The sequence below is a fragment of the Phasianus colchicus genome, chromosome 25 (assembly GCF_987193195.1).
Source record: "Phasianus colchicus chromosome 25, bPhaCol1.hap1.1, whole genome shotgun sequence".
NCBI lineage: Eukaryota > Metazoa > Chordata > Aves > Galliformes > Phasianidae > Phasianus > Phasianus colchicus.
Window position 1 is genome coordinate 4,157,513 of NC_143460.1, and position 22,942 is coordinate 4,180,454.

The window sequence follows — 22,942 nt, forward strand, 5'->3', positions numbered from 1 at the left end:
GTGCTGAGTTAACGCCGCTCGGGGTGGCGCCGCCGCCTCCCCGCGGGACTTCATTTCCCAGAGTGCTCCGCGCGCGGGGGCGAACTACAGCTCCCGGCATGCCACGCGCGCAGCGTCCGTTGCTCTCCTCCCCGTTTGCCCCGCGGCGCTCCGATAAAGGTTCCGCGGCGCGCGCAGCGCTGGTTCGCTGAGGCGCTGCCCCGGAGGAGGAAAGCGGCGACGGCGGTGGGGGGTAGGGGAGGCGGGAGGGTGGGGGGGGGTGGGAGAAGAGGAGAAGGAGGCTCGGCCGCCGTGGGGAGCGCAGTTCCCTCTGGGAGGGGCGGACAGGCCGCAGCCTGGCGGGGCCGGAGCGTCTCCCGCTGTGGGGAGGGGAAAGCGGGACGGACCCGGAGGAGATGGAGGGCGAAGGAGCCCCTTCGTGGCGGGGTGGATCCGGGGGGCTGATCCGAGAGCTGTGCCGTTCCTTCGGTCATTACAACCGGCACCTGGCGAGGCTGCAGCATAACCTGAGAGAGACCAAGAAATTCTTCCGCGACGTTAAATATTCCCAAGGGAATCTTTTCGTTTCGGGGGTGGAGATCGGAGAGGGATCCCCGAGCGGGGCCGGCGGAACGAGGGATGGAGGTGAGGGGGGGGAGGGGGAAGGGCTCAGTATGGGGCCTGTTTGGGGGGGGGGGAGCGGAGTGGGGGGCTGGGAGGGCGGATGGGCGGCGTGGAGGGGAGGGGGGAGCCAGAGTGGGGGCTGGGGGGAGGATTGGGAGGTCTGGAATAGAGGGGGGTTTGGGGGGGGATGGTGAATGGCTGGTTGGAGTGGACTGGGAGGGAAGGGGGGGGGTGTTGGGGCTTTGAGGGTGGGATGTGGATGGTGAGGGGCTGATTGGTGGGGTGGGTTGTGGGGTTGGAGGGGGTAGGTTGTGGTTTGCTGTTGTGGGGTCGTGTTATGGCAGGGTTAGAGGGGCTGTGGGGTGTGTGTGTTTGTGTATGGAGGTCTGGGATGATGAGGTGGGTGGTTTGGGTGGCTGTGTTGGTTATTATAGATCCTTGAGATGAGGTTGGAGTGAGGTGGGGATTGGCCTCTTCTTGCAGGTGGCAGCGATCAGACAAGAGGTGGTGGCCTTATGTTGTGCTGGGGGAGGTTCTCTGGGATACTGACAGAAATTTTTGCTCTAAAAGAGTGGTCAGGCATTGGCATGGGTTGCCCAGGGAAGTGGAAGCCTGGAAGGGTTCAGAACTGTGGAGTTGTGGCGTTGAGGGATATGGATCTGCAGGGATGGGTTGGAATTGGGTTTGATGATCATAGAGGCCTTTTCCAACCTTTATAATCCCATGGTTTGAGAAGGCTTGTGGGTCGCAGCAGGCAGGTCATGTGTGAGTGAGGGCTGGAAGGTGAGCTGGAGCCTGTGTGGGGTTGGAAGCTGTGGGGTGGGGGCCAGCAAGGTGAGGCACACTGAGCTGGTGGCTTTCAGAGTGCCCTACGTGCATTGCCATTCATCTGCTTGCACTTCATCTGTTAGTGTTGGCAAACATTTGTGAAGTTTGGAGACCTCCTGCCTTGTGCAGAAGTTTGTGTTCCATAAGACTGTCTGTGAGAAAAGTTCAGCGTGACATTACATATATATATATAAAGATCTTCTTTATGCATTTCCAAATAGTTCATGAGTCATCTGTTGGCTACTTGTCCCTGCTTGTCTTATGCTTACCGTTCTTATTTGAAAGTGTTGTTGAGCTCTTCTGTTGGCCTGTGTCCAAACAGAGAGTGTTCTATATCAACTGTTAGGCCAAAAGTGAGTAGCTTGCTCAAAATTCATCCGACATGTGTTTATGTATCTTTCAGTGACTTTAGGGAAGGAGGAACTAGCTCATTTTGCTCTTTCTGTTAATCTCAGTGCTCTCTCAGTGGAGCATTCAACAGGAGTCGTTCTTTGGTTACTTCTTGTAAAATGATGCCAGCCTGATATCAATTGCATATTAAGAGTCTGCTTGTAGAGCTTTGAAGATGTGTGTGCACTATTAATTGAATATTCCTGACATGGGATACAGATTTCAGCAGGTGTCCTGCCTGTTTCTGCCATGGAGTGCTTAAAACCTGGTTTTCCAGCACTAACCTTGACCTGGTTTGACTTTGCTACTGCATGTGTTACCAGTTGGCCTTCAAGTATCAGGACTGCAAGAAACACAGACTGCTTTGGAACTTGCATATGTGAACAGTAATGACAGTATAGGCTGTGGGTTCAGGATTTCGGATAACAGAGACTGTGTAACATTTACAACCCTTTGAAACCTAGGGCACTGATAGTGCTTATTGCCTTTGTGCATGAGTAGTCAGCTCTGAATGGAGTTTTTTTCTTGGAAGTTATAGTTAAATTGTGTGCTTCCAGTATTCTCTGAAATGTAATGCTTACTTTCTCTTGTAATGAATGTTTTTCCCTTTCTAACACAGGGAGATTATTTTAAGTATCAGAGGGTTTGCAGGACTCAGTTTGCACAGACTTCAGAATCATTTTTCCTAGAATTTGCCCTGCAAGAGGTTTCAAAGTGAAAGTAATGTTGACTAAACAGTTCTAAAGTCTTTTTGCAGTGCTGTGCAAAATGTTGGAGTGTGAAATAGGTAGGAAATGGGAAGTGAAATGGACAGGACGCTTGTTGCCTACAGCTGAAGGAGGAAAATAAACAGAGAAAGTAAACTGAGATGTCTTGGAAACAAAACAAATGTGTGAGGGTTTGCTTTTGAGACACACGTAAAGCTGGTGTAAGAGTGGAGAAAGGTAAGTGCCCTTTGAATCAACAGAAATCAGTAAGCTAAAGCACAGCCTGGGCAGTGCTGTCTGAAAGCAGCCCCAGGGAACTGCCAGGCTGGGGTCTGCCTGCTGCTGAGCTGGGCAGCCAGGGCTGGGCAATGAGAGGGGCAACTTGTCCCACCTGCTTCTGCTTCAGGAGGATGACAGCAGTGTTTGTCAGGAGTGGATCATAGTGGTGCATATTAAGAAACAGCAACCCTGCCTCTGTACTGCTTGTCTTTTTCTTCATTCTGTGCTTAAAGTAATACCACCTCTTTAACCCAAGATCTGAGTTTGTTCTGTGTGTATTTATTTCAGAAAGCAAACTGAACTGCACCTTTTGTACAGATAACCACAGTAGCCCCAGCATTGTGGTTGGCAGCACTGGTATCATCTTAATTTGTGCTTGTCAGGGAAAAGCCCTGGGCTTGGTGGCCTAAAGACTCCATGCATAAATGTGTTTTGGAGGGGTTGAATGTGTTAAACAAAGGTTTTTATCTGATGCTGTATTGACTGAGAGTTTATAGGCTGGTTAAAATGTGACTTCTCCCCATGCTGCTGTGATCCTCAGGTTAGGGCTTGTATTGTGCTGCTGGATACGTAAACATAAGGTGAGCTTTAAGACCAGATAATGTATGGAGAGGTGGTAGGGAGGCTGTTTGAGAAGAAACTCTTTGAATAGGTCAGGGAAGCTCTGGCCAACGTGCTTTGAGTTGAGCAAAAGGTGAAGCTTGCTGCTGCAGACCACGGAGATGTTGCACTGTGAGAACTGTTTGCTGGCATGGTCATTAGCTGTGTTTGGTCTGGAATTAACAGCATTGCTGATGGATGTGTGGTGGTTCACATAAGGGAGTGTGTTAATTGTAAATCTTGTTGTAGTCAAAGCGTTCTGCAACGCATGGGCTGCCATGGAACTTGAGGAATTTGGAAGATGTCAGTGTCTGCAAGGAGTGCGGATGTGGCATCGGAAACACCACAAAGACAAATGAGTCTGGAGATACAGAAGGAGATGAATAAGTGCTTAGGGCTTCTGCAGGTTTGGTAAATTCAATCTAAGCTTGTTTTGCCAAGAATTGGTCTGAATTCTGTGCTGATTCGTGGTGAGAGATCTCCTTGTTTGTGGACAGGCCGCCTTTCATCGCAGGGAGCTGAATGGGATGCACGCGCTTAGGGGCTCCCCTGCAGCCTTATTTTTGAAGTGCTTATCACATGTCTCCAAATGACACAGTTTCTGTCACGGACAGGAGATGCTCACACAGAGATGGGAGCATTGCTGCATCTCCTCAGAATATCCTAAATCTGTTTTTTGTTAGGTCAGCACCACGGGAGGTTGTTATTTTTCCCTATGTTAGTGCCACCACCTACTAGGTACACTATGAATCTCTTTACTTTATGTCTTGCTTTCATGAGCAGAAATAGCAATAAGTTCTGTGCAATACAGAATCACAGATGATTGCTCCACAACTGCAGCTTGCTCCAAATTTGAGATCTTAAAGTCTCTGAGGGTGACCTGGTGTTAAATATCACATGTTCATTGCTGATTCTGACCGTAGCAAACTTGGTGAAGAACAGAGGGAGGTTGTGTTTGTGAAGAGAAGAATGAGGTGGTATTTATCCATTCTGTGCTGCAGTAATTTCAGCTGAAATGATGGATTTCAATCATCTAATTGGCATTAAGGGCATATAAATGCAGAGGCTGCCCAGAGCAAGGATTGGGTGAAATCTGCCTGTTTTTTCTAAAAAAAAAACAATGTAAGGAAGATTTCATGGCCAGTCCAACTCCTTCTGATTGTGTTTTCATGATGTCTGAAGGGCAAACTTGAATCTTAGCTGAAATTTCAGTAGATGTAACTGGATCAAAGGAATCCTTATCTTGTAGATGAAGGCATAAATGTGCTACGTGTGGGTTTTCTCTGACTTTTCTTTGAGGCACTGCTTGATTGTGCCCTCTGGTCACTTGATGTGGTCACTCTGCTCTGGTTGTATGTATCAAAAGGCTCATTTGTGAGAGTTGCTTAGAGTCAGACTTCAACAAGTGAAGCCTCCATAACCTTTTGTAGGATTTCCTTGTCGTGTCAGAGAACCCATTGTAAGGCCAACTGGGCTCATGTGGTCTCCAGGCTCTTGGTTTATGAGGCTCCTAATTTGGATTATTTTCACAGAATGGAAAGGCATCAAAATGAGGTCCAGAATAACCGTTGGGTTTCATTTGGTTAGCCGTATTGAGGAAGTATCTTGGTATATCAAAGCATCTTGTTTTCTTGAGGCTGGAGATGCTGAAACAATGTTGGGTGCCGGAACATGACTCACTGCAATTCTTATAATAGCCCTGGTGAAACAGGACCTTCCCCTACAAAATCCCCGCTGGTGCTTCTATGCTGTGCCATGTGAGCCCAACTTCACGCTCTTCTTCTTGCTTTGTCCAACCTCAGAGCAGTCATCCTTGTTGGTAGCTCTGAAATTTGGCCGTTGTGTTTAGTTGATTCATTTTTTGATTCATTTTGTGTTTTGTTGATTCATTTTTTGGGTGCCATCTGCCTTCAGGTCTGGAAAAAATGGGGTCTGCTCTTTGGCTGGGTGGAGCATCAGCTGATGGGGACTCGTGAGACTGAAGGGCAGCAGATGGGGAATTTGTTTGTATTCATTTTTTGGTACTACCAGAATTGTTCTGTTGCTACGTGTAAGGTAACACAAAGCTGCTTACACTTCAGCTTAGATGACTGAGCATGAGAAAAGCTGTGTTTAGTACTTCTAAAAGAATTCAGAAGCTGAATTCAATAGTGAGACTGTTTTCTCCAGCATTAATGTAGTAAGGCAAACGCGAGGAGTTGCACCATTATGGGCAAAGAAATCAAACAGCTTGGTTAGTGGGCTGTTGTAGGGATGCTTCCAATGGCAGATGGGGAAGGAGAGCAATTCCAGGCAGTTCTGGCTGCTCTGCAGAAGATGTTCAGCAGTTTCCTTTTACAGCAAAAACATTGTTTGTGAAATTGGTAAGAATATCTGGCAAGCTCTGCTGATTTAGTTCAGCTATATAGATGACTCCCTTTGGATGGAAGGAAAAAAGATGTGTATTGTTAGGTGCAGTCAGAGGAATAAATCTGCTGCTTAATGTGTTTTAGGCTGCAGTGTTCTATACTGCACATGATGTCAGCCCTTTGGTTGTTTCAGCCTTGACAACTGTTTCCTCTTAGCTTTTAGGATCTACCAACCATCTTACACAGCCCTCCTGAACAGGGTGGTGGAAACTCCTTCTAGGGCAATATCTGGGGAGAGCAGAGCAAACCTGTTTCGTGACTTGCTGTAAGTCAGACTGCTGTGGACATCTGTACTGACACAGTGAAAGTGCCAAATTGCTGATGGATGTGAAATTGCTCCAGGACATGAAAGCAAATGTTTGGTGCTCTGTGGGTTTCTCAGCTGGCTGTGGGGCAATGATGTCTGAATGTTGGTGTTCAGCTGCCTTAGAGGTATGAGACTTACTGTTCAGTCGACCTGTTGTGACTCAGTTTGTACTCAATTTCAGGGCAGAACTTCATCTCCTTCCCTCGCCATGAGGAAGAACATCTCCAGCAGACTGTGAGCTGGCACCCTTGCCTCCTCATTCTTGGCCAGAACTGTAATGCCAAATGCCAGTTACTCAACATACTGCTGGGTGAGAAGCTGCTGCCTACCACCAAAATCAGCAGTGAGGAGAACTGTAAGCGGCGGCGGATCCGTTTCACACACGGGACACAAACACGGGTTAGTCTAGCACTTCCTGAGCAATATGAACTGGTCCATATGATGGCAGCCCACAGAGGGCACTGGGACACCATCCCTGAGGAGGACTTAGAGATCCGTGGGGACAGTGAAGATCCTGCTCACCGCATAGCAGAGCTGGAGGTCGTACTGCCATATTCGCTGCTAAAGGTAACCGTGTGTCTGTGCACAGTTGTCCTACCTGAACATAACATAAGATGCAGTAAAACTTTGTGATAAAACCATCAGTGGAAGTCAGTGATGTCAATGGGAGCTGGAGGTGTTACAAAAAAGAAGGTGGGGCTCTGTTTGCAGTGCTGTGTCTGCCATTGCTTGTACCTTCTCTCCTTCCCTAATGTTTCACTTACCCATAAGCTCCTGTCCTGGATGTGTTTGTTTGGTGCTCAACAAAAAAACTTGAAAGATGAGAGTTGAATCACACTTTTTATAGCTTCCATAAGCATTCTTTGAATTGTAGATCTTATACTGAGCTGTTTTTATTGCAGTGTAATATACGTGGAGCATTGTTTTGGCTATCAAACATCCACAGTAGATTATTTATTCTTAAATGTAAATTGCTTAAGTGCAAAGAATCTGATCTGTGTTCATGCAAGTAAGAGTATAACTTTGTTGTTGAACAATAATCTATCAAGGTAACTTTTTTCTGGGGCATCTGAATTAAGGCATCATTTCAGCTAGGCACATAGTGGAGACTCAGTCTGTTTTCTTCAGGCTGAGATGTTTTACAAACCCAGACTACTGTGAAGCCTACCCTAATGATGCCAACAAGGCAGTGCTGTGTTGTGGGTGTTCGTGGCCTTCCATACCCACTGAAAGAACAGAAGTGGTATTTATAGATTGTACATGAGGCATCAGCACCTTCCTGAAGAGCACCTGATCAGCTGCTGCAAAGTAAATGCCTGCTCTGGATCTGCATGTGGAATCCTGCTTTGCTGTTGCATACAGAGTACTTAGCTTTACATTTATTTTGCTTGTGTATGTTTTTATGCTGCAGTTTACAACCCTCTCTACATTTATGTTTCTCATGTGAGTGACAAAGATCCCTCTGTCTGGCTTTGGTTATATTTAGGACACTTAGATGAAAACAGCTACTCAGATTAATTTGAAAAGGGTTGGTGAAATAAAACCCTTTTCCAACAGCAGGAGAGGGAGGGTGAATCACAGCTAGCCTCAAGACTGAGTCAAAGGATTCCTTATATAAGTTTGAGGGGCTGAACACAAGAACAAAAATATTTTTTAAGGCTGATGGGAGGCGGTAGGTGTTTCAGCAGTGAATTGGGCTGGGGATAGTTCCCTATTAACTTAATGGGGTCTGGTGTTTCGGAGAGAGGCTTGCCTTTTTCAGCCCTCTAGCTAATGTGTATTTTCCAGGTCTGTCTAGCCTGCACTAAGACAACTGAGTTTAAAAAACAAAGCCAACAACCAGCACAAGAACAGCTAGTCAGGGCCACTGCTTCTGTAATTAGTGGGTTTGATGTCTGGAATAGTAATGGATGAAGCTTTTTGGATATTATCCAAAACTGTGTCTGCAGAACTACTCTGAAAGAACTTCTGCTTTTTATTAGCTGTGAAATAAGACTAGTAGCCTAATAACATCGGCATGCTTGACAATAACATCATATTCAGTACAGATCTTAAGGATTTAGCTTTGCACAGAAACGAATTTGGAGGATCTTGCCACCTTTTGGGCAAAGAGGAGGGAAATCAGTCTGAATTCTAGACCTGCTGTCTAGAATTCCTGGTTTATCAACTGTTGGCATTTTTTTCTTTCAACAGCAGAATGCTTGTGCACTTAATGACAGCCTTACATTCTCAGTATTTGGATGTTAAGAGAACTTGCTGGTGTTGAAGGAAGTCTGCAGACCTTTTGCTGTGGGCTCGTGCTGTTTCAGGAGATGAGACGTTGTTTGTGTGCTGCATTTGATTTTGGCATTTGAAATCACATTCATTCTGCATAATGGGGGCACTTATCCACCAGGAAAATACCACCAGGATCTGGGGAAAATACCACAGGATCTGTGCAGCTTCTCAGGCCTCAACATCTCTTATGAAAAAGACTTAATTGCACAGGCTGGCTTGGGCACCTAGATTACATGCTGCTGTGTTGTGCATCCACTTAGTGCTGAATCATGGTGCAGATGCTTGCTAAATCAAATCTCATTAACCATTGCTATGGTAAAGAAAGGATACGTTATATGTAAGTTGAGTGTCCATATATATATGTGCACACACATTTTGTACTTTATGACAAATTGAATATGAATGTATGCTACTGGGCTGTGAATGTAGCACTTTTGGTTTATTCTGCTTTATAACGTCTTAATATCCAGCTGCTCTTCTGTATTACTGAAAGATGTCTTCATCAAATCACAGATAAAAGGGCTGAGGAGGAGAGAACTGAAAACTTCATTTCCTTGGGTTGTCTTCTGTGCAAATAGGTTTGTGAACTGGTTTTTCTCTAAGTGAGCAGGGAAGGAAAGCATGGGAAAGGTGCTCCGTTCCTTGGCGATCACTGTGTTCAGGAATGCATTTAGGTCATGGGGAATAATCCATCAGGCCAGGCAGATTATTAGATTTACCATGGAAGTAAACAGTTGGCTCTTTCCCTAAATCTTATCAGTTGTGCCTAGAAGCCCAAACAGACTTCTCTGAAGTATTGGTTTTCATCTGGGTGGTGTGGTTGAATGAGAGGAGGGTAGCCAAGCTGAAAGCTTCCTTTTTATTCCTTCATTTTGCTTTGAGCTTCGTTCTACTTTCAGTCTCAGGCTTGGAGGCTTTAGCCAGGGCTCGAAGGGAGAGAAGACATTTCAGCTGCTCTGACAAAGCTGGAAAATGAATAATAATAAAAAAAAAATACAGGATGGTTTTGTGAACTGCAGCAGAAGAAGTGAATTTGAGTTTTTGTTGCATTTCTTAAGGTGCTGTAGCAATGATTCAGGTCATACTAATTGGTAGCTGTTAAAGTAGGAAAGAATGTGGTTACATAGCTATGGGGCTGTAATTTTAGAGCACATCCTGCTTAAAATTTGGAAGAATGTGCCCTGATCTCCTCCTTGAGAGCATTTTGGGCTGTGGCATTAATAAAGGAACACGAAAGGCTTCTGTGTTGGCTGAGTTCCTTCCGCACAGTCTTGGATTACTTTGGGGTGTGCTGAAGTGCTCATCTTCTTCTGTCCATTTCCATTGGAATAACTGAGATCCTGAATACATCAGCAGCATGAAATTATCCTTCCCTCTTGTGGGATCTGTTCTCTGTTTCTAGTTTTGCTGGCTTAGCCATGCATCTTTTATAGGGGAAAAACACTGCTGCTTAGACTTGTTGCATGTGTTTTTCTTGCAGGTTTTCTTGAGTTGGCTCTTCCAGCAAACATTTAAAAGAAAACCACCAACAAAACAAATTCAAAATAGAATCTAAGGGTATAGAAGCACCTCAGGTTAATAAAGAGGCTGAGATTACCTCTCATGTGTAGTAAACGTGGTAACTGTCAGACTGCAGTGATTCCCTGACTCTCCTTGGAAGGCACAGCATCAGATGGGCTCAGCATGAGCACGTGGTGGCCTTCCCTCATCACCTGCTTGGTGTAGGAGCTGGGGTGAGGATCTGACTTGGTTTTTGTTTTTATTTTTGGGTGTAGGAGATGGTGGCCATCCTGGCATTGCAGGTCTGAGCCTGTAGATGTCCACACAGGCTGTCTACACAATGTTTTTCTGCAGGTGCCTTTTTGCATTGCTGTTGACATCTGTACCTGTTGAGTTATGCACGTGAAGAGGAATAGCTGCAACTCTGTGTACCCTGAGTGCTGAGTAGGAAGCTGATGTTTAAAAAAAGGGCCTTTTGGTTAAGAGAAACGTGAATGAAGTTACTTGACAGCAATCTCATGCCTACAGCTCTGTCAGAAGTGTTCACGAATGTGACCTGGTGAGAACCTGCTGAGGAATTTCAGGAATCCAGTGTGAGTCACAGGTTGTCCCATGTGGAAGACTTGATCCCCAGTAGTATGAGGCTGCATGGGCACTGTCTAAGCTTCTGTAAGGAATTAATTTAATAACAATAATAAAAAAAATGTTGCTAATGATCTTTGGAAAAGCCTGTGATGCCTCTATGGAAACAGAAGGCCCAGTTGCTCAGGCTGTGCTCTGCACTGTGTTGGTTTTCTCCCTGTCTCCTAGAGACAGCACTGGCTTCCTCCTTTGTTTGTGGCTGGCTGAGTCACGTCCTGGTGAGCATCATCCCGCTCTGCTCCAGCCCTGTGCTAGGCAGGTGTGAGCAGCCCAGACTCCCATCACCATAATGACTTCCTGTTATCACTGGGAGTAAGGGGTAGATGTGGTCAGGTCGTTCATTTTAGTAATTCTGGTGGAGAAAAAAACAATGGAAGAATTCTTAATTAGAGCCCGTTGTTGTGAGCTGGGAAGATGGCACTTCAGTTTGTCTTCAATTCAAAGCCTTCAACATTTCTTTCCTTATTAAGTCAAGTCACACACACAAAATTCTAACGCTGTTCTCAAATGCTTGCAGGTGTATGTGTTCTTCCTTTGAACCTTTTTTAATGAAATTGATAAGAATGAGTGCCAGCATTGAAAGCACTAGAACTCTAGGCAGCAAGGAAGTAAACAAATAAAATCTCTTAGGTATTGGATAGATTTGAAGGATGCTATAAGCAAACTTATCGCAGCCATCTGTTCTTCCTCCCCATCCTCTGGCTGCAGACTCTTTGCAATAGGTTGTTGTGCTGCCCTACTCCTGGCAGCAGTGGGTAGTGTAATGCTTCTTGCTGTTGGAAGCTATGTTGAAAACTGACAGCACAAATATCTCCTGCAAGAGCTGCAGATCACGTAAACATCAGTGGGAGGCTGAGAGTGTATTTCCTGGGGGAGGTTGCTGCAAAATGGAAAAGGCATACTCTAGGGAATAACTGCTATTCTGTGATAGTGGTTCTCTGGGAAACTTGTTGTAAGTTTTGTTCTGGATCAGGCTAAAATGCAGATACGCATTGTGCAGGTACACAATGAGAGTTTTGGAGTCAGTGGGCACTGATTGATTCCAGACTGCATCCCTGCTGCAGCACTCATTGATATTACAGGTGGGCTTGAAGCTGTGTAAGCATTCTAAAGGATGCAGATGTTTCTGTTTTGCACTTTGTGAATGAATTACAGTGCATTCTTGCCTCATTACTGCTAAAAAGGACCTGCACACAACTATCTCTTTTAACCTTCTTACTTGTCAGGAGGTGGACGTTGTGGTAGCGCCGTGTCGTGGATTCCAGTCTGCTGAAGCCACCCTGGGAGAGTACATGAACCAGGTCTTGCTTGTTGTCATCTTTGCCATCAGCGAGGCTGAACTTTCTTCATCAGATGAGAATGAACTGCGTGAAATCAAAGAGAAATTCTCTTTGCCCATTTTCTTCTTCAAGGTGCCGGAGTCAGGAGTTGAGCTGATCTCTCCTAAAAAAACTGATAATGAAAAGTCCTCTCTTTACTGCCAGCTGATGGACTTGGAGTACCTGAGCACCAACCACTGCAGCTGCGGGGCACCCAGCCCTGATGCTGATGCCCAAAGCATGCTGGTGGAGCAGCTGGAGAAGCTCCGTCTCCTGAGCACTTTTTCCAGACAGGTGTTGCAGAGGCATCTCGTGGAAGCAGCCACCAGTTTAAATGAGGTTCACTGCCGTTGCCTCAACATCTTCATCAACCAGGCTTTTGACATGCAGCGGGACCTGCAGATCACCCCCAAGAGGCTGGAGTATACCCGCAGGAAGGAGAACGAGCTCTATGAGTCTCTGATGAACATTGCCAACCGAAAACAAGAGGAGATGAAGGACATGATCATAGAGACTCTTAGCAATATGAAAGAAGAGCTCTTGGAAGATGCTGCTAATATGGAATTCAAAGGTAAACTGCTAGCTGGAGAGTGATTGGAACAAAGTGGTTGGGGATGTTAATCAGAGGCGATGGAGTAACAGTTGCTATCTCCTATGGGATAACTGATAAGAGTCTAGACTTTGCAAGCCAATTCAGACCCAGCACACAAAGGATTTATTTCTGTAGTATCTCCTGAATAGAAAGCACTGCTCTTAAATCTGAGGCTTGAAAATATTAAGTTCTATATTTCTTATGAATCGGGCACTTTTTTTTTCCATTCTAGCTTGCTGGGCAGGATATTTTATTTGCTTTAATTCCCTGTTCTGCAGAAGAAGAAAATGTCTCAGCTTCACTTCAGAAGGTGTGTTGGGACTTGGGAATAAATAGGTCTGTCCTAAGATAAAAAGCTGAATTTAACATTGAAGACTTGATTTTTTTTGTTATTTTTGCTTGATTTCTTTGAGAGATCTGCATTACTTTAGAGTATAGAAGCTCCTAAAATGAAACCTTTTAAAATAGGTAAGGTTTTCCTTCAAAAACTTTAATGTACTGTTCTCCTGAGGCTGTACTTGGCCTTTGGTGTGTGCTTTTGGGAAATGTGGGAATTCTCACTGCATCTTATAGTACCAGAGTCTCCAAGAAAAGGAAAACAAGCTGGGAGAACGCAGATCTGTGTAAGCTGTGTGAGGGGTGAGGTGCTATCCAAGTCTTGTCTCCAGGAATTCAGGGCTTGTCATAGACTTCAAAGGGACGATTTGTAGATTGATGCTCTACAGCTTTTTTCACTTCTGCTTACCAAGCAGGGGCTTAATATAACAATCATTTCTCTTCAAAGGAAAAGCAGTTCACTGGGCTGATAAGGAAAGAGATTTTTACTCCAAGTCAAAAATAACTCTGAGCTATTGACATAGAATTGGAGTGATCTGATGAGATGTGAGAGGCCAAAACTCCAGATAACTTTGACTTATTTTCTCTGAATTTCAAACTGGAATGTTATCTCCTGGGAGGAAGAGGAGAAATGAAGAATTGTTTATGCTGCGGGTTAGGATTTGGATATTTGTGCTTCTGGGGGTGGGAAATGGATAAGATCTTGCCTGTTTGTTGAAATGTTTGCTTTGCAGCACTCATGTGAAAATGTCCTCCTCAAAGAGCTTGTTCTGACTGCAGCATGAGGTTATTTGCATTCCGGAAGGGGGAAAAAAAAAAAGGCATGTGCTAAATGTACAGTTGTTAATTCTCTCTGTTTAATGATGCTATTACCATGGACAGGCAAAAATCATTTCTGGTATTCTGTCTGTTCCATTAGAAGAGATACCCCCCCCTATGCAGAGTTGAAGCACAGTACAAGCTAAAGCACTGGCTTCTTTGTTTATGTACACAAATAAATAACAGTGGTATTCACTTCAGAGTGAAGCATCTTGCTGGCTCTCAGTCTTTGCAGTGATATCTTAGAAGGAGGATGGTGTTACTTTGAGGAGCTAATGCCATCTGCTGATCACTGATTGGTTTTTAGTCTAGACTGTTGGCCAAAATCCAGAGACAAATCTTCCACTCCTAATAGTAATGTAATACTCTTTGGCCTGGTTACAGTGCACTGTATGTGATTGCTCTTTATCTGTTTAAAAATACCAAGTTTTGATCAACCTTTTCAAGGTTAGAGGGGAAAAAACATCATGTAACCACCATTACTTTCTAACATCTAATTGCAAGCAACAAGCACTGCTGGATGAGTGGCTTGGAAGAGTCTCCTGACTTGTACTTCTCTGCTGTTTCTTTGTCTCACTTAAAATGCTACTGGCTTCAGGTTACTTTATCTGGGTCTGAAGCAAATGATGCATGTCTGTAGGAAGAGAACAGTGGGAAAAAAGTACCTTTGGAGCAGAAGCTGCCTGGAGTTGTGCTGTGCTGTAGTTCTTTTGCAAAGCACTCACAGCAGCTCTCTGTAGCTCTTGTTGCAATGGTGATATGCTGAGTACAGAAGATGCCTCTTTTTTTTTTTTTATCTTCCATGCAGATATCATAATTCCTGAGAATGGGGAACCTGTGAGCTCCAAGGACATAAAATGTTGTATCAAACAAATTCAGGAACTGATTATTTCTCGGTTAAACCAAGCAGTTGCCAACAAGTTAATTAGTTCAGTGGACTATCTGCGGGAGAGCTTTGTAGGGACTCTGGAGAGATGCCTGAAGAGCCTGGAGGAGTCCTGGGAGGTTTCAGTACACCCTGCGAGGAGTTTGGAGAAGTCAAAGGATGTTTCTGTACACATCACAAGCAATTATCTCAAGCAGGTACGGTGGCTCAGCTGCCATATACAACACTGGGATTTTCTGGTTTCTTTTACTCTCCCACTGCAAGGGTGGGAGGAAATGGAGACATGGGAGGAACACAGCTTTGAGGCGCCTGGTGGGGTCTGGTGTTATTAAGGGAGGTGCTAAAACTTGGTTCTTAAATTGTCACTTGCAGGCCTAGCACTTACCCTTCCTAAATCTGTATGAAGTAATTAACTTGCAGTCCAGAAACACTAATGAGTTTAATAAGAAATTAATGATTTGAATCAAGTGAATTCCGTCCTTTATTTTCTCATTTTACTGTGAGCACAGCTTGCAAAGTTCATCTTTCCCCTGCTTTCCAGATACTGAATGCAGCCTATCATGTTGAAGTCACATTCCACTCTGGCTCAACAGTAACCAGGATGCTGTGGGAACAGATCAAACAGGTTTGGGCATCTCTATTACTCCTACTAGGCATTATTATGTAGTGAGATGTTTTTGGAGCAAAACATTTGAATATGTCTGGCTGCCCTCTAAATTTAGATTCTGGGCATGTGCTTTGGAAAGCTATTGCTTTCTCTCTGCACTGTGTATAGTTTATTCCTGGGAATGCTAATATTTAATTTAAAACAAATGCCTCTTTAACATTGTTTCCTTCTGTTCTGAAACAGCAAAGAAATGTAGAGTACTTTGAAACATTTGCTGTTTATATTTTGAATAATTGCTGTGATTTTTTTTTCTTGTTTCCCTTTTGTTTTGCAAAGTCTTCATTCAATTCAGTTCACTGTTCTCCATCTAAGCCTTGGGTCTTTTAGATTTGTCTTAAAGCATGCATGCTTCACAAGTTTTCACTCTTATAGCTGTCAGTGACCTGTACTGCCTTCTCTCTCTTGAGTTCCTTGTATGGATGACTGAGAGGAATGTGAGTTTTTCCCAAATAGTTGCAATGTGGACTGAGTGGTAACAAACCTCCAGATTTGTTTTGCTTATTTCTGTTTCTTTTTATTTTACTAGATAATTCAGCGGATTACATGGGTCAGCCCACCTGCCATCACCAGTGACTGGAAGAGGAAAGTTGCTCAGGATGCTATTGAGAGCCTCAGTGCATCCAAGTTAGCCAAGAGCATTTGCAGCCAGTTCAGGACCAGGCTAAACAGTTCCCATGAGGCTTTTGCAGCTTCCCTGCGGCAGGTGAGTATGAGGAGATGTTAAGGAGAGCTTTCCAAGGGTGGCAATGCACAAAACAAGATTTTTAATTGTTAAAAGAGTAATTTGTGCAGTTAATGCTGCTGTTATGAAGGTGGTAGAGTTAATGTGAGTGTTCTAATACAAGATCCTATTTTTAGAGGTGCTTTAAGGAGGATCCTCAACCTTGTTACACTGAGGGCTTTAGACCAGGCAGGATGACAGTGCATGTGTGATGTCTCTTACAGTTAGAAGATGGCCATTCTGGCAGGCTGGAGAAAACAGAAGACCTGTGGCTGAAGGTGAGGAAGGATCATGCCCCTCGGCTGGCACGACTGTCGTTGGAGAGCAGGTCCCTCCAGGATGTGCTGTTACATGGTGAGCAATGCTTTATGTTCTGCATTCTGTTCTTTGCCTTCCTACTTCTGAAGCAGTCAGTGGGTGGAAAGGGGTGGGAGGCATGTTCTGCTTTGCACTGAACTACTTCAGTGAGCCTCCATCTGACATGTACTGAGTACCTTGAATTGTGCAGCTCCTAGCCTGTGAAAAGCACTGGCCTGCCAGCCTGAGAGCATGCTTTGTATGTAGGAGGAAGGAGTAAACATGCTTTGATTTCTAATTAAAAGGATATTATGCCTTACAGGCAAACCAAAGTTGGGCCGTGAGCTGGGCCGAGGACAGTATGGTGTGGTCTATTTGTGTGACAGCTGGGGAGGTCATTTCCCCTGTGCACTGAAATCTGTTGTTCCTCCAGATGAGAAGCACTGGAATGACCTTGCACTTGAGTTTCACTATATGAGGTATGTTTCACAAGCGTTTTTCTCATTCCATATGGATGTCCTTAAATTCATTGCTACAAATGATCACTATTTGAATAGGTAGAATTTTGTTTGTTATTCTTCTAGTCTGCACTCAGTGCATTGACCTCGTGAAATGCTAAGCTGCAGTTTCTAGCAGATGCAAGACAGGTTTTCAGTGTCTATGCAAAAATGTGACAGGCACAGAATGGTGGGCAGGCAAGCTCTTTCCTGTCTTAATCTGATTCCCTGGTGTCTGCACTGTTCAAGTGCTTGCTGATTTTCAGTTAATTAGAATTAATGGAGCAAGCAGTTCTTCCTTCCCTGATTTCTGGTGTTGAATCAGTCCTTCTTCTCCAGTCTTAGTCCTCTCTGAGGTAACTGTCCCTACTGTATCTTACTTTTGTATTACTGAAGCTACAGCTATTGGTCACTTTTCCTTTAGAAGGTGAGGTTTGGCCTGGGGTGGAGGGAAGGATGTAAGAATGATCACCTTTCTGTGCTCAACTTCCTCTAGGTCTCTGCAGTCACATGAGCGGCTCGTGCATCTCCATGGCTCTGTGATAGATTATGGCTATGGAGGAGGTTCCAGCATTGCTGTCCTACTGATAATGGAACGGTTGCACAGAGACCTCTATACAGGACTAAAGGTATAATCTGTGTATTTGTATATGCCTTTTTATGTATACATAAATAAGAGAGTGATGTGGCTACAGTAACATCCTTACTGGTGTTCAGGGGGTGGTAAACAAGACTACTGGTTCTCAGCCTGGTGTAAGTATTGCCTTGGGAAAGTAGTAACAGTAGCTCCTGTTGCTTCTGTGGCTGGAATTCTTTTTTTTTTTTTTTAAGAGGATGATCTTGCAAGAGTTGGAAGAATTGAATTTCAGTATTTTCTTGGTAAATAAGAGTAAACATAACTTCCTCTTGTAAGAACCAAGTCTGTGTGTGTTTATTCTGCAGGCTGGGCTAGAATTAGAAACACGATTACAGATTGCCTTGGATGTGGTTGAAGGAATCCGTTATCTTCACAGTCAGGGACTTGTGCACCGGGATATCAAACTTAAGAATGTCTTGGTAAGGAAAACTTCTGTGTCTGACTAATTCCAAAGTCTTTTTGGACTCCCTTTAAGCAGGAGGGGAAGCGTGCTATAAATGCCATAGCTTAGTTCATACAGAATCTTTTAACTTGTGATATCATTAGCAACATCTGGCCTTGCAGCTGGGTTTCCTAACTCAGTTTCAGTCAGTATAGGGGAAAGGGAGTGGTGGACTCTCACCTCCTGAAGGTACAGAGCATGAGCTAGCAGTAGGACTTCCATTTCTTAGCCTTATTAAACCCAAACCACACCCTGTAGAAGACAAGTGAAGGCGTGTTTTGTTGTGAGCTTACCTAGGTAATGTCCATGAGCAGCCAAACAATCAGGGAAGCCTCCTTAAGACCAAATTTCAATCCTTCAAACACCAATTAGAACCATGATAATAAAAAGCAGTAATAAAACTGGAGAATTGTGATTGTCAGCTGTCTGTGTGTGAATTCCTCTACAGCTTGACAAAAAGAATCGAGCCAAAATCACTGACTTGGGGTTCTGCAAACCAGAAGCCATGATGTCTGGCAGTATTGTAGGCACACCTATTCATATGGCTCCCGAACTTTTTACAGGTATGCTTGCTGACTGAATCCACTGCTGTCTCTCTCTGGCTTGAATTTTGAAAGCAGTTATGCTAAACTAATCTATCAACTTTCTCATGTAGGGAAAAATAATAAATTAAAAAAAAATCAGAGGACTGCATGCATTGTATGTGTTGGTTTTTGTGCATCTCAAATCTTTGCTTACATGAAAGAGGAGAAAACTGTTTGATTCAGAAGCTTTACTGAAATGGCTAAAACTCATGTAATTGGGAAGTGAAGTTGCATTTAATTTGGAGAATATTATTCAGGTGGTTCTCACTACTAACACTGAAGTAGTTGTTTGCCCTGCTGATGAAATATATTTTTGTCACAGGAAAATATGATAACTCAGTGGATGTTTATGCATTTGGCATTCTGTTTTGGTACATTTGTTCGGGACACGTGAAGTTGCCAGAGGCTTTTGAGAGATGTGCAAGCAAAGATCACCTTTGGAACAACGTTAGAAGAGGTATGAATGGCTTATGTTGAACTCTGGGTGATGCTCTGTGCTTATGTAAAATTTGACAGATGAGGAAATAATTTTTCTCCTCTTGTAACTGAAAGGTAAGAATGCAAGTTGTGTTGTCACTGACTGCTTAAAGACTGACATTTGTCTAATTAAACTTGGACATATTCTATTGAAAATCTAACAGAAATCAGCAGGGATAAAATGAACAGTTTTTCAGTTAGCTCCTGTGACACTGTGGCAGGAAGGTGGTTGTGCTAACTAACAAACCATGTAAACCCTGTATAATATTTATGATGTAAGCTGGATGCCAGAATTAGCCAACCACAGCATGATCCCTTAAAGAATGCTTAATCTCTTGCAATTTCTGGAAGCTTTGGTGATCTGTACATTCACATGTTGAATATGCAGCATGCTGGGAAAACTGTCGTAGGGTTGGATGTTACGTGAAAGATTAGCAGTTGTTCCCCAAAATCTAAACTTACTCTCCCTTATGCCTCTGTAAGTTTAGCACAAAACTGTATTTTGTGGTAGCTTTGCCCTTAATGCTGCATCACAGGATCAGGATGTTGTACTACTGTGTGTCCTGAGTTGCTGTCCATATAATCTCTGCCCTTCTCATGTGAAAAAGATTAATTCAGATGAGTGAGTTTTGTATTTGGTCAAAAGGCTACACTCACTGCTGCTTCTCAAGAACTTGCTCCCCAAAATACCATCAAGAGTGTATTTGGGATCAACGGGAAGGACAAATTTCTTTTTATTGGGGAGAGCGCTCATTTTGCTCCCAAATAATCACAAAGAGGAGGCTGCAGTGAAATCAAACACATTGGCCATCCTCTGGAAGGGTGTGGGCTCCTCACTGACTTCAGCAATGCTCCCAGAGCTGACTCAGGAGTCTTGCTGCAATGTTAACCTTTATCAGTAGCATTATACTCTAAACAGTCTGCTTTGATCACTTCAACCTGCACCAAAGTAATGGACATCAGACAGAGGTGCTGTCCTATGTGATGGTGACTGGGGGTCCCTTTCTGTTTCCCAGGAGTTCGCCCAGAGCGCCTTCCTGTGTTTGATGAGGAATGCTGGCAGCTGATGGAAGCCTGTTGGGATGGAGATTCCTCCCAGCGCCCTCTCTTGGGGATTGTCCAACCTATGCTGCAGGGGATCATGGACAGGCTCTGCAAGTCAAGCTCTGAGCACCCAAATAAAGGATTGGATGACTCTACTTGAAAAGGAAGCGCAGAAGGATTTTTAATTGTGGGAGAATTCCGAACCCCAACTCTGCAGATGGCTTCTTCAGATGCAGCTCTTTGTGGCTAACATGAGTGGGACAGGTAATAGCAACCAGAAGATTCCTCGTAGAGGTGAGACCTTGGAGATGTTCCATCTCGAGCAGCAGCCAGAGACATCTCCCCAGCACACCCCATTGATGCTAGTTTCCCTGCTGCAGCTTTTATTATGGAGTTGTGCGAGTACGATGGAAAAAAAAAATCCACTCCCCTGAACTGAAAGGGATTTTTTGCCAATCCCACGCAAACACCAATCAAACAAAAGCATCTTGTGTGTTTGGGTAGCATCTGTGTTGCTAGGAATTGATCGTGACAGTCTTTACTGAGTAAAGTAACAGCTCTCTTCCCATGAACTGATGGTCCTTGGTGGCCTTCAGTCCACACATAACTCTATCCCAATCACTTAGAGATTGGCACCAATTACAGTGCAGTCAGAGGAAAGAGAAAGTAGAGGCTTTAGGCTAGAAGGTGTTTAGAAGCTAAGAGGATCTGTATCTGTATTAGCTTCGTGCAACACTCCAAATGTTTACATTGACAGGAGCAAAGCTTCCATGTTTTACCTAAGGGGGATTATCTACTGTTCCACTGCAGTTAAAAGACCCCAAGTTATAAGCTATTTATCTCTTATGTACCCTTCACCTCTTAGTTCTGTAAACAAACTCTTTTCTGGTAGTTTTGGTTCATAATAGTTGTCTGAATGTCTGAAGAAACCTGACCTTTTTTTCCACAGTCTTCTGGTAAAATAGAAGACTGCTCAGATTACAGCACAGAATCTTAGTCATTACATCTAATGACTGTCCGTGGGGAAAATGCCAATTCATTTTAATTACATTTGGGGTTTGAATTAGTTGTGATGGCAAAGACAGTTTTAAATTGTACTAACTATGACAGACTTTTTTTTTTTAAAAAAAGGTTTCTTCAGCTTTTATATAATTTCACGTGCTTGGTTAGAACATAGTCAAGGGAAAACAGGTCATGCACTCTTCCTCAGTAGCTTTTGTGTGTCCATTCATCTGATTGCTTCACTCTGGGATCTCTAATTTGGCTCTGGTGCCCTCATGAAGTGGGTTACTCTCGAATGTTCTTGCCCTGTGTCTTTTGCATTTCTGGGCAGCAAACCTGTGGGGTGGAGGCTGAGATAGAAACTGCACCTTGTTTACTACGTGAGGAAATAGAGTGGACAAGTTCTCACTAAGTTTCCAGTTCTTCCCAGCTGTAGGGGATGGGCACCCAATGGCTTTGTTTCCCAGGGAAGCTGGCATAGTGCATCCAGAACTGTAGGCACGTGGAATTACTGCACCTTGTTGCTGGAATTTATTGGCTAGTACGTAACAAAATTACAACTGATAATCTGCCTGTTAAACAGCTTGAGCAAAGGAAAGGGATACGTAATCCTGCAGTAGTAGTTTAGTTTAACTCTTTCCTTCTTTGTGCAATAGACAGACTTAATGCTTTTTTATATTAAAAAACTTTTTTTTTTACTTGCCTGCATATATTATAAGCATTTTCCAGTCTGTGATGGCATTAACAATGTGGCTCTATACAGACACATCTATGGCTGCTCCAGCTGAAGGTGCAGCAGCCAAAACTGCATCTGCAGAAGAACAAACGCTTTTCCAAAGTAGAATTGCTGGGCATCACCCTGCCCTGGTGCACGTTCATGCCACCCATGACACTAATAGTATTAACTCCTTTACTGTGTGTGGTGGTTATAACCTTATTTAAAACAAGGAGAGTCAAGGTCAGTCTCTTGCAGTTAATAGATATAACTTGTGTAAATAAATGTATGAATAAAACTTAAATCTCTGTATATGCAATTCCAGAAACTTCTTGTATAGCTTTCCCCACGCAGCCATTCCCAGACACTCCTCAGCTGCCTTTTCCTTGTACTTTGCAGCTACTTTGTCTTGTTTCCATTTAGTATGTTTTCTTGCATGTGCAGCATCACAGCTCAGCAGGTTTTCCCAAACTTTGCACTGCTTTTTCTGCACTTTTTCCCATTGACTATAATGTTCTTCCCGAGAGGAGAGCTTTCACATAGTTAATCTTTAAAATGTCTTTTTCCCCCCTCTCTTTTTTTAAGAATAAGGTGACCAAGACTAATAGGAACTGTATTAAAAGATCCTGCTACCTGTAACCACTGCCACCTGTGTGGGATGGCATGCTCAGACCAAGAATTGCCATCCTACACCACAACACCTCTCCTGGAGCTCTGTCCTGCTCCAAGGGGAGCTCAGCTGTAGGATTTTAGATGCAAGCTTTCTTTGCACAGGTCAGGGAGGAGTTTACGTGCTCGTAGGGACCCATAGGAAGCAGCAGTAGAGCTGCAAGGTGCGAGAACACAGTGCCAGGTGCTGAGCCTTGCTCTGCCAGCACTCAGCCTTCACTTGCAAACACTACGGAGGAAAAAGAGCTGGGAGCAAAGGCTGAGGACGGCATAGGGCTGAATGGCCAAAGCCCTTCATTCAAAGGGTTCCTCCTGACACTAAAGGGCTGCGAATCTGCTCCCTCCCAGCCCACGTTACGGAAAGCCCGTGGCCTTCAGCTCTGAACAGCAAGCAAATAGGAACTGTTGTAGTCCCCGTGTATTTTGTATCGCTTTTCTATGTTACAGTGCTCTGTTTTATGGCGTTATAACAAAATGTAACGAGCTTCCCAGGCGCCTAAGAGGAAAAAAAAAAAAAAAAAAAAAGTGCAATAACCGGAATCGTCTGCCCTGAATCGTTGTATTTTTACTTTGTTTTTGTACTAACCGTGTTTCCGTGCTCTAAGAGACGCGACCGTGAGTTCAGCCCTCAGCGCCGCTCTCAATAAACCGCTGGGTCCGCAATCTGCCCGTTCCTTTCGCGTCCCGGAACTCCGCG

General features: G+C 44.1%; 1 protein-coding gene across 1 annotated transcript; it reads left to right on the top strand.

Moving 5' to 3' along the window:
* The first annotated feature begins 260 nt into the window (after positions 1 to 260).
* DSTYK (dual serine/threonine and tyrosine protein kinase) lies at positions 261 to 22,908 on the top strand. The gene is made up of 13 exons (XM_090124788.1): positions 261 to 624; positions 6,304 to 6,689; positions 11,768 to 12,431; positions 14,416 to 14,690; positions 15,035 to 15,118; positions 15,687 to 15,863; positions 16,106 to 16,235; positions 16,501 to 16,657; positions 17,172 to 17,304; positions 17,618 to 17,731; positions 18,203 to 18,317; positions 18,661 to 18,795; positions 19,832 to 22,908. The coding sequence occupies exons 1-13, from the start codon at positions 396 to 398 to the stop codon at positions 20,017 to 20,019; spliced, it is 2,787 nt and encodes a 928-aa protein (XP_089980914.1). The 5' UTR covers positions 261 to 395; the 3' UTR covers positions 20,020 to 22,908.
* Positions 22,909 to 22,942: the final 34 nt, after the last annotated feature.